Source organism: Mizuhopecten yessoensis, unplaced genomic scaffold (genome assembly GCF_002113885.1).
Source record: "Mizuhopecten yessoensis strain PY_sf001 unplaced genomic scaffold, ASM211388v2 scaffold6505, whole genome shotgun sequence".
Taxonomy (NCBI): domain Eukaryota; kingdom Metazoa; phylum Mollusca; class Bivalvia; order Pectinida; family Pectinidae; genus Mizuhopecten; species Mizuhopecten yessoensis.
Genome location: NW_018406583.1, coordinates 890,770 through 903,218, shown reverse-complemented (window position 1 = coordinate 903,218; position 12,449 = coordinate 890,770). Strand labels below are relative to the sequence as shown.

At 35.6% G+C, this 12,449-nt stretch overlaps 1 protein-coding gene across 1 annotated transcript; it reads right to left on the bottom strand.

Annotated features, from left to right (window-relative positions):
* Window positions 1–8,332: 8,332 nt before the first annotated feature.
* On the bottom strand, window positions 8,333–12,449 carry LOC110452230. Its single transcript, XM_021500609.1, has 2 exons — window positions 12,386–12,449; window positions 8,333–10,714 (listed from the first exon to the last, which is right to left on the bottom strand). Exon 2 carries the CDS (start codon window positions 10,502–10,504, stop codon window positions 8,333–8,335), a length of 2,172 nt encoding a protein of 723 aa, XP_021356284.1. The 5' UTR covers window positions 10,505–10,714; window positions 12,386–12,449.

The following is a 12,449-nucleotide window of genomic DNA, read 5'->3' as shown; positions in this document are numbered from 1 at the left end:
TGATAAAAAAGAATTTAAATGGAATTATACGTAATTACAACCACAGTGTATTCACGTACGTTATTTAGCGTTTATAAAAGTATGGCTATTACTAAAATACAAGTCATTCCGTAAACGAACACCCATACATCTTTGTTGTAAGATTCTTTCATTATGTCTTTGGTGCATTCTGAAACATTTTTTTGTGTGTTTAACTTTCTTATTTAAATCATGTGCAGTGTGTTCTTTGACAGCGTACATGGTAAAAATACCCGGAAATGTATTTTTGTCAACATGGCAATAGCATATTGGCAAATGAAGGCAAATACATTATCCAAACTCGAATTGATTTCATATTTGCAAATAACAATTTATAAGTTGAAAACGTACAAATAAATCAATAGTATAAATTGTTAATAATTTTGTTTTATCAATAACGTTTACATTTGTCCAAGGTAATATGATTGTGTCACCATTTCTCAGTAGATTTTTTTCAAATTTTGTAGTTATATTGCTTTGAAGTAAAGAAAATTTTCTGCCACAAAAAAATATAGGTTGTCAGAATTTTAATGATTTTAAATGGAAATTTATGTAATTAGGAGTGAATTTTGAAACAAAAATGAAAGACACATTTTTTTGCAAAATAATGTCAATAAAAATGATACTGACAGAAATTAGTATTGCATTAATATTTATTAATTTAATAAATGCTGAAATTGTGTAAAATTAATTTTAAAATTACATTTTATAATAAAACCATATACACATAGTAATTGCATGTAAGAGTTATCTTTCTTGAAAAACTACACAGTTGTAATAGCTAGGTAGCAGGTTTCCTGAAGTATAGAAAAATGGACACATGTGACTCATTGATAAAAAAAAGATCTGAATTAATGCCTGGATTGCCTTGAAATACTTTAATATTGAGAGAACACACTGTTCTGTCATTAATAAACATGCAATATTCATCACAGCTCTTGACTCATTAGAATATGCGGAAATTGTGATACTGTCTCCCTACATTGGATTTTCAACTAGAGATGTACTTCCTATTTCCGTTTATCAACACACTCCTATGACCTTAAGAGCCAGTGCCCAACTTACACAAAAAATGTCTTGACATGACAAGTCCATAAAACTAACTCTTATATTGCCAAATATGCGACAAAGGAACCTACACGTAATTTGATTAAGGTTTACGTACCGAACGCCAAATGTGAGAAGTGTGTGCTTTTATTTCACAGCCCATCATCAACTCCGGTCATTTAGAGCCAGCGTAACCTTATTCAATGAATATTTTGAAATCGTTTAAAACTTGCTCGAGAATTACCTCCCTTTAATCGATAGTTCTTTGTCATCAACTCATTTTAGAAAACATGCCTCCGTTACACTCGAGTTTTGTTTTTGCTTAACCTTTTGATATTGTAGACAAATATATATAACGATCAGTATATGATAGCAATGTTATCATAGGACCACTTCCACATCCTAACCCGCATTAGCCCTCGATCTATATTAGCCATCGATCTATATTAGCCCTATTGCCTTCGGGACATCTGGGGTCTCCTGTTGATACATGATATGATATGGGAAGGGTTATATTGCGACAGGTGATAAGTTTAAAATGTCAACACTGCAAGAATTTAGTTTCAAACTCGCACGGTAATACATACATATTGTATTCACTTATCGTTACTGATTTATATCCTGCCCTTTTTAAGAGGAGGTATTGAACTAGAGGTTTGTACAAGTTGCACAATTACACCTGATATATCCTCAGGGCCATCCTCGATACTCCAGGGGTTACACTCACGTTCGATTTTTGCAACCCTGGGATATGTCATAACAAAATTGAAGGCGCGCGACTACTTTTTTTATTACTCTCAGATAAAAGTACCCTGACCAGTCACTAGGCTGATATCTTTCATTTGAAGATTACTGAGGAGCGGCCCCGACTTCAAAGCTAGTCAACTTTACCGTTTTGCGACCGCGAGATTCTTTTGATATACATCAATGGATCAAGCTAGTCTTCTTGATTTATCAGAAGGTGGCGCACACTGAGCCTAACTTTTTGCTATGACATATTCCAGGAGTGCAGAGAGCGTAAGTGATCATAACCACTGAGGTCTTTAACAAAACATATATCGTTTTGAGGATTTATTTATCGACATTTATAAGTTTGAATTAAATTTATTTATTCTATTGGAAGTCATAATGAAAGTGATTGTCGACGGATTAGCTAACCTTAAACCGCAAATTAACCTACTCTTTAGGCATTTACGCTGTTTTAAACACTACATAGAAGGTTTATATTAGCGGAGTAAGCTTTTTTCTGAGTGGAAAACGGACGAGGTTTCCCTCTAACACATGTTGTTTCTATTCAGATTTGTTGCCTCCTGCTATTGATACAATAAGAGATAGATATGCATTTTTGAGAATGACCTTGATTTTTATTTCATAATTAGAAATTGTAATAATCTAAATCTTGAAATATTGCAAGAAAGAAACGTTAGCTATGTTTTCAATTCACAATGTTATGTCATAGCAATTATATAATATTCCATTTTCCTTAACGTTACCTTACCCAAGTAAAGTCTTTCGAACCTTACACTTTACATGGGGAAATTACAAACTTCAAGGAAAATTTCCTTTTCTTAAGATTTAAATTAAGGCATTTCTTTAAGTTAAGAAACGTTTTGAAACTTGGGCAAGGATTTGTACATTTTTGAAATAGTACTTTAGCAAATGTCACTGCTGTAATTGCATGTAACAATATCTACATTTATATGTGCTGTTTTATGTACGACTGAAATACATGTAACTACAGTGCAAGAACAGTGCGAATGATAAGATATCTCAACTTAATCACGCCTTCTCACATTAGACTACATGATTTGATATAAAAGAACTTTGATTGGAAAAAAAGATATCAGATAATGTAACTAGAAGTACATGTCAACAGTAAAACGTAAACTTATCAAATATGTATTTATTGCAAATACTTATGAGTACTTATGGTTCTAAAAGAACATTGTTATATCCTATACAAATGAATGAAACGTCTGTTTTGCTGCAGATTTCATTATTTGGGGTAACATCCTGAGGCGTACCCAGAAGGTATCGGGCTTCTTTGTCACCTGTGTTACTGTTACAGGAGGGAGAGTCCTGCGCCATCCAGATAGGGGACACTCCCCTTTCAACAGTCTCGGGGCAAAGTGAGAACACTCAAAGGCTAGTGCCAGGGGGCTACTGGTGTCGAAACGCGAGTCATGCCGCGGATGGATGCCGAGTTTTTGTGCCACAATTCCAAGATAGATATCATCAATTTCAAAGTATTTAACATAGGGAAAAGCTATATGAAACTTGTGCGCCGTGTCTTGTGACATCACGAATGATCCACCATGCACATACGTCGGTATTTCCTTAAATGTATAATGCCTAAATTTAGGCGTTTTTTGAATATCTTAATTATGTTTAACAAATTGTTTCTGTATTACTTTTCCAATAAATGTATCCTGTTGATTTGGTAGTTGTCTTAGAAATGTCAACATTGCTGTCGGATACACGTAGAAATCATCATCAACGAATAGCAAAAAGTCAGCTTGGGTGCAATGTCTATCGATCCAGTTAAATGCCATAACTATTTTGTATGTGATGTGATCAAAACTGTCGACGAAGTTTCCCTGAACGATATCGTGATACAGTTTAACTTCTTTTTCAATCCGCCATTGTTCGCCTTCTAAACTGTAAGTTCCAAGCAGGAATACCAGCCGAACGCGTTTGTCACGTGCATTCTTCCACACATGTCGAATAGCAAGTCGTTGGTTGGTGTTAAGTACATGTGATTTCACAACGATAAGGATTGAATTGCTTTCATTCTCGGCTCGTTTAAAATCACACGGAACAGGAGTGTGTATACATTTATAGGAATACGGGTTAATGGGTTTATACGGAATGTTTGTGTTATGTAATATTGCCTCATTGACAACATTTGCTAGATCTACATCAAGAGGATAATGTTGAAAGATAGAAACGTTTTGATACATATTGCCACTTATGATAAGCTTTCTACGACCATACGATTCTTCAACAGAACTAATCTCAAACACCAGACTTATGTTACCAACTATGAATAGAATTACCGTCGTGACAATTATCTGCTTCTTGGATTTTCGCGAAGTCATGTTCTAGCAAATGTGTGTTAGCTACACGTTTGTATTTGCAATATGTTAGTGTAATCGATTTAAAATTCAAATATGCATAATATCGTCGGTAGAATCAGCTGCAAAAACACCTTTGTAGCCCATGTTTGTCGCGGGGTTTCGGGATTGACGTCATCCACAAACTGACAAGTCTTGTTTTGCATCAACCTATAAACGCAAAAATTGACATGTGATAATTATTACCTATTTACTACTTTCAAATAATTGAAAAACATAACATCAAAATATCCACATCAAATCTGAAATCTGATGGAAAGATAGCCGTCAAACTTAAAATAATATCTTGTAATAATCACCGTAACAGAAAAATATGTAAGTTGCTCATTTATACTGAAATCATATTGTAAAAAATATGTTTACTTCAATACTGATATCATATTATACGAAAAAAATATATACATGTATATACGTCGATACTAAGATGATATTGTAGAATATATCAATACTGAATTATGTTATTAGATATACTTCAATACTGAATGAAGCAATTATTCTTATATCCACAGTAATGAATTATATACATTTTATTGTGATTTATATAGAAAAACTGAAATAACATTGTTATATATATCAAATGTTGTATATTTATTTATTTATGTTCATCATTACTTAAAAAATATAGAGATAAATAAAAAAAATCCCTACATTGAGGATGTAAACCTCTATCACTTAGTTCTCTTATCCGAGGTTCTGTTGAGGGTAAGGCAACCAAATATTTACCCCGAGGGTTGAAATTCCCTTTTTTGTTATACCTGCAAGGTAGGGGATTCCTATATTTTTCCATCACGTGTACAACTTAACTGAGAAAAGTCTGGTATGTTGGAAATAAAATCACGTTTGTCGTATCAATTTTACACGTGCTATTCTGCTAGAGGCTATCTCCACAAGGAAACGACTAATAGAATCTCCTTCTACCTTGAGGGTGTGACGGAGAAATCTCGAACCCGAGGGGTGATGTATTTGGTTGTCTAACCCAAGGCTCTGCCGAAGGTAAGCAACAAAAATCACCCCGAGGGTTAGAGATTTCTCTGTTACACTCTCAAGGAAGGGGATGATTGTTTTACTCCAATCCTGTTATTTCAGTCACAACTCCACCGACAGTAGTCTGTTTGTAAACAAAACACATGTGGAGTATTGAATTCGTCATTCAATTTTGATGACGTCACAATTACCGGTGACGCATTTAAATGATATCTCCCCTAGGAGAACATTCGATACAATTTCATTATCGTTGAGAGTCAGTCAACAAACTGTGATATATAATAAAACTACAGCTTACAAAAGAGAAGTACACAACAGTATACACATTGTACAAACACTTATGATTTTATATCACAGATAAGGTTGGTATGTGCACGGCAAACAAAGTGATTGAGGCATTTCATTTTTAAAAGGCAGCTTCGACCAGCTGACAACTTAATGTTTATGTATCATATTCCGGGAGCAATACTGATTTTATACTTAAGTATATATATTTACCCTGAAATACAATTAGTATGATACATCATTGAAATGTTGTTATATGCACTGTTAAGAAGTACTGAAATAGTAGTATACATTATCCTTCATCCATGAACAAGATCGTCTAACTCCTCTCACTTGTCAACTATTTTTGTATATTACATGTCCTTTTATGAATAAGTATACGGTTTGAATACATAAACAGATATATACAGTATATATATATATATATATATCATAATAAAATTAATAATAAACATTTGATATAGCGACCTATCTAGCTACTGTAACATAGGCCACTCTAAAGCGCTTTACAGTACATAGATATACAATTAATACAATAAGCATATATATTATTCAATACAATATTAAGGAATTCGCAGGAGCTGTGTTAGCAGGCGCTAGCTACTAGTCCTATGCCACCTGGCTAATATCTCCCTGTGTGTGTATGCTTGTGGTAGGACCGTCTTTCCGATGGCATCATTTATAGTGCCACCTCACTTGAATGCCACAGCACAGATACCGCAACATCAACCCTAGACCAATGCATACTCCACATGGGTCAATGGAGTTGTGTGGACAGGTGAAAAACAGTTTCTCTGAATATCCATGCGACGAATTCGGGGATCGGACCCCGGCCGCCTGTGTGGAAGGCCGGAGTGTTAATCACTCGACAAATCCGTCCAGGATATATATTATTTTGATTTGTATAATAACTGATAATAGAGTGATTTGACATAGAAAATATATGTCATCTTTTCGTAATTGAATACCATGCCAAGCTTTTTTCTGTTATGTATTATTATTATATTTATTTATATTAGATACCACCACATTGCGTCTTACTTGTTTCTACTACAGCATTAATAGTTTATGGTAAAATCAATAAATTATCAATACATTTATATTAATACTGATACTTACCCAACCTTCTTGATTTCACTTGATCCAAGCACATCCACGTCTTTATCGTGAAAGATTTTAAACCTCAAACCATGTCTCTTTTACTACACATAAACTCGCTCCATTTTGTGACAGTATTCAGTTGGTATATGTGTGTTAACCATTTACATTGCTGTCTGTAGCGTCAACAAGATCATATATCAACCTTGGTGTTGATTGCCCAACAAAGACCAGAATTGAACTCTTTAACAAAACAGTGGAAGATTTTAAAAAACATGTTCATTATCAAAGGTGTGAATCTTAATAACAAAGCCGATTCACGTCGCATTGATACGCGTGTTCTAAACCTGAAGCGATATGGCTAAGGCGCTTTGGAAAATTTATCGATTCATTGATATTTGGCCTACATCAATGTATCGAGGTAGACAAACAGCAATCATCATACTAGCTATACTCAGGCGCTTTCTGTGCACCGCTCGGTCGCATAGTTTGGTTGATAGAGCTTATAACAGAACACATCTTATGACCACCACTGTAGGGTAAACATTCTATTATATCCAAGAGATTAACATGTAATTGATAAGTATTAACAGGAGGTTACTGTGATGTACAGCAAGTGTTACCATCGCCTACAGGGGTTGTGTGTACAATCGACCGAGCTCGTCCATCTTTAATGAAAATATGAAGGTAGAAAAGGACTTAGTAAACTCATTGAAATTACAATAAATTGGTTTATATCATTATAATATAAATCTGATATAAACGCTAAAAGAAATATTGATATAAATTTACCTTGCTAAAACAAAATATTGATTTTCATTTATATAAACAAGATATATATATTATATACATATATAAGCAAATCAAAGTGAGTACATGTAAACAAAGGCAATATGAATGCCAACTGAACAAAAGCAAATTTAATTAAGCGTGCCACTGCTTCATGTTGGATTTTTCTTTGCCCATTTGGCATTCATATTGCCTGTGAATGCCAACTAAAAGCAGTTCAATACTTGCAATATATATTTACTATTTTTCGAAATTGTTTATCTCATTGAAAATTCATTTTGCATTAACTATCATTCAGATTTGAATATTCAAGTAATGGATTTATCTAATATGCTTGTTGAATGAATAGAAATATTGTGGAGACGGTTCAGAATTACATTAGAGACACCAGATGTTTTTATTAGCTTCTCAAGTAGTATTGTCAAATAATCTCTCCTACAACAATTGCGATAATTGAAATATGTATTGTCCAATCAAAATCAAAATGCAAAACAAATTAATACAAAAGAAACATATTTTAAGAACCGTCTGTATGATGCGTATATGCTGTTATATTTTGTAAGGAAAGGGCTTATATAGGCTATGCCTGTTGTCCAATTCCTTTGTACCTTTTGTACATAGGATCAGTACAATAAAATATTCTTAAATGTTTTTTTTTTTACAGAATGGCTATCTGTCCAGGTGGTCAGTGGTATCCAATTATAACGTCATAATTATGATGACGTCAACAATCGGCTCATGACATTCATAGGTTATATTAATGTCATCTGAATGTGGTATGGTTACATAATGGTAATTCCATACAATGGTAAATATTTACTACAACTGATAACACTTTAACTACCTCTCTTTCTAATCGTTCATCATAGTTTTCTTGTGACGTCAAACTGGTGAAATTACACATGCTATACATACAGATTCATGCGTTGCGTTATCTATGGTAAATAAAATCAACCAGTATGAATGTTAAATTATATTTATTTCGTAAACTTACCAAACAAGGACTGAAAAATTTGAGGTAATTTCATCAAACGGGAAAAAAATCCTTCTCTTCGTCTGGTTATCTTAGGAACAGTACTCTTTATAACTTCTCCGCGCAGAGGACATTTTCCTTTTATAAGCCGCGCGGCAACATGTGAACATTCGTAAGTTAAAGCAGAACGCGACGATGTGTCAAAAACTAGGTCATGTTTGGGGTCTATGTGCAACTTCCAGGCCACGATTCCAAGGTACACATCGTCCAGGGGAAGATACTTCACGTATGGAAAAGAGAGCTGAAACTTACGGGCAACTTCGAATGACAATAAAAACACACCACCTTTTATATAGTCAGGAAACATATCGAATGGATATTGCTTGTAGACAAGATTTCTCTTGTCGCGTTCAAGTCTGCATGGAACCTGCTTTTTCATGACTTTTCCGAGAAATAGTGTATTATGGTTGGATAACCCGTGCAAATATGTCAGCAATTCTTTCTGATGTACATAGTAATCGTCGTCTAGAAACAGCAGCAAACGCGTCCTAAAACATGCTTTATTCGCCATTACCCAATTCAGTGCCATAACAACTTTGTAGGTATTGTTTCTGTAGTGTTCTGTGAAATCCTCCTGTAAAATGTCTTTGTGAGTCTCGACCTCCGCTTCCACAGGAGGTTTGTCTTCTGGATAGATTCCCTGTCCGAGGAGGAAAACCAACTTTAGAGATGTGGAATGCGTCTGAAGACTTTCGTTCCACATCCTACGTATTGCAGCCCTTTGTTCTACATTTTTAACATAAGACTTCACAAATACAATGATATTTTGACTGTGTTTGGCAAACTTACACTCTGCCGGTTCACTTATATACAGATAGGGATGAGCATTTATATTTCTGAGATTTATTCTATGATTATGAATTATCTTCCCATTAATTGCCGATCTTATATTAGCCTCTAACGGGAAAGAAAAACTATTTTCAAACGACAGATATGGCATAGCGCTACTGTTATCGGTGTTATTCGTTTCACTCTCCTCAACAATTTCCGGCGTGTTTGCTATTTGCCGCTTTTTGATCGCTAGAGGACACTGACCTCTGAATAATTCGTTCGCTTTATGGGAACACTCCTGCGCGAGAGCATCCGGGTAGAGAGTATCGAGAAGCATATCGCTTGTAGGTATGATATCTAACTTCCTAGCCACAATTCCTAAATACACGTCGTCAAAACTCAGGTACCGTACATGTGGGAACGCCATTTGAAATTTCCTTGCCACGTCTGCTGACACAACGTACGCTCCACCGCCTACATAAGGCGGGAAAACATCGAACGGGTACTGATGAATGGTTACAAACCAACGCTCTCCTCGATTTCTGTAAGGTCTTGCTTTTACCGCCAAACTTCCGCTGTAGATGTTTGTTTTGTTGACTGCTAATACTTTTCGAAGATGAATGGACAGATTCGTATATTTCACGTGATAGTCATCATCGTGAAAGAGAAGCAGGTCCGCCTGTGGACATTTGTTCACTGCCCAGTTAAACCCCATGATGGTCTTCAATGTATTGTTAAAGTAGGAATCATCGAAGTTTTCCTGTATAAGATCCTTGTAGATCCTATTCTCCCTGTCTATGGGCCAGCGTCGGCCATTATTTTCCTTCGGATATTCCCCCAGCATGAACACGAGAGCCATGTAAGGGTCTTTAATCTTCTCCCAAAGCGATCTTATTGCAACACGCATCTCAACGTTTCCCACAAACGACTTGACAATGATGAGGATGCGTTTTGTAGAACCTCCATCCATCGGTAGTCGGCAGTTGGCTGGCACGTTGTTATACCTATAAGGATGGTAGTTTATCGGGGGGTTCTGTATAAAAGTCATGTTCTTTCGGGTTGCCTCGGCAACTAATGCGGACAAGTTTACAAAAGATGGGTAGGCGAAATCTTTCTCGTACGACTGGTATACGATCTTCTCCTTCTTCACCGGGATGGCAGTTGGTGGGATGTCGATGACAAGAACGTCTTGCGGAGGTTCTGGGTTTGTGTTTGCCACGATGTCATATCGCCAGTCTGCAACAGACAACTCAACAAACACGGATAGCGCTGTAAACGCTACTAGCCCCGCTAATACACGGAGTATGCCCTTACGTTTTGGGACACACTTTCCTTGCATTTGCATTTTGTCAACTATTAAGTATTGTCCTTAGTCCATATTTCCCTATTGAATCATTGAGAAGGGTATGTAAAGAAACTGTCTAGTAGATATCTGTTTAAAACTTTCTCTAGAACCTTCATGGCTGAGGCGTTGAATTCGTATAGATCAACAGCTCGAACGTCAGGTCGTTTTGGTCGTTGCCATCGTCGAGAGGTGGTGCTGAGGGATCTACATCTGTAGGAACAAAGAAGAGAGTAATTTGTTACATTTTTGTCCGTGGCATATTGAGGTCTACAACTTTATCTAACTTTAACATTGTTAAATATATCAAAAACTATAATTATCAAACAGTTTGAAAATATAACTTTAGGTATTGACCAATCAAAAGGGTTTTTCCCATTCGCTGCACCCAAATTCAGGGATTTCTGGTTAGATGTAGACGACCCGATCATAGAAAAAAGCGGTTGTTAACGCACATCTTTGCTACATGCAAGAAATAATGTATCTAAGTACCCAGTTAGTGACATCTTGTAATCAAATCTTACCAGAAATAAGCAGAAAATGGTAGGATTTCAATAACCCGTTTGCAATCATTTTCAGTCTTGCTGTCAACGTGAAGTCATTAGAATATGGCGGAAAATATTATGCAATCAAATCTTTAACTGTTTGATGCTGTTAGTAGTTTAATAATGTAATAAATAGAAACGTTAATTGTTTTCCCATTGAATACAATATATATTTTATTCATACATATATATATGGCAGAATTTAGGAGTTTTGCTTATTTGCGTGAAAATATTAGTTTTCTGTCAACGGCACCAGTTAAAAAATTATATAAATATATTTTTCAAAATATGTTTTAAAAACAGAGATATACAACCAATTGTATGAGAACGACAAACTCTTTCCTATTACACATGATTTAATGAACCAAGCTTTAGGAAAAATGGAAAGAGTTTCTTAACGTTTTCATCCTATATATTAAGCTAAAGCATGTTCAATTACCTGTACATATTTTGTGAATATTTTAGACCGGGGAAAACAAAGGAAAACGGCACCATATTTGTCAATTGTCGTGCATTTGTGAAGTCACCGTCTTGCTGTTCTTAACGTCACTATATACATTTATTGCACTTGTTGTAGGGATATACAATAGTTTGTTTCACTGATATTAATAGTGTTTTACTAGATCAAAGCCAATTCAAAACGGTGCGAACAAAATAACAGACATGTTACAATTCAAATAAGGTAAAATATTGCTAGCAACCAATAGTCCGCAATCTCTGAACACACTTTGATATCTTAAATTAACGAAGGACCATAACTCTTTGATACATAAAGCGGTACGATGTTTGGTTTCCATGCGCGACACTCAGAAATACCCAGAGGTCCTTACAAAATTCGGAAATGGTAAGTGACAGATTCTTACAGATATGCACAAGACGCACGGACGGAAGGACCGACGGACGGGGAGGGGGGACGGGGAGGGGGGCAAACCTTAAGTCCCAAACCCCATCCCCCATCCCCCATCCCAACTCACTCCAGGTTTTGGTTGGGGACTATTTATACATGTAACCATATATGGGTGTTCATTAATGTAAAAATATACGCTGACCGTAAGTATTTGGTGACTTTAATTTGCATAAAGCTGTACTTAAGATGAATGTTTATCGAAGCCATATATTATTCAACACAGATTTTGTCTATCTATATACACAGTATTAACACCTGTGTATGTACTAGTATACGTGTGAACGAATAAGTTATATATAAAACATGAATGCCATGACTTAACACCAGCGATATAACAAGTTTTCTACTTCATTCAGCACTGTCCATGCCTTGCACTAACTTTGACCCACGCCAATACACCAATTGAAACAAAACGTGATATTTTATACATACCGTTGAACGTAGACTAGCATGCCTTGCAAGTATTCTCCGTTTGAACACCACAGAATGGTCTGCG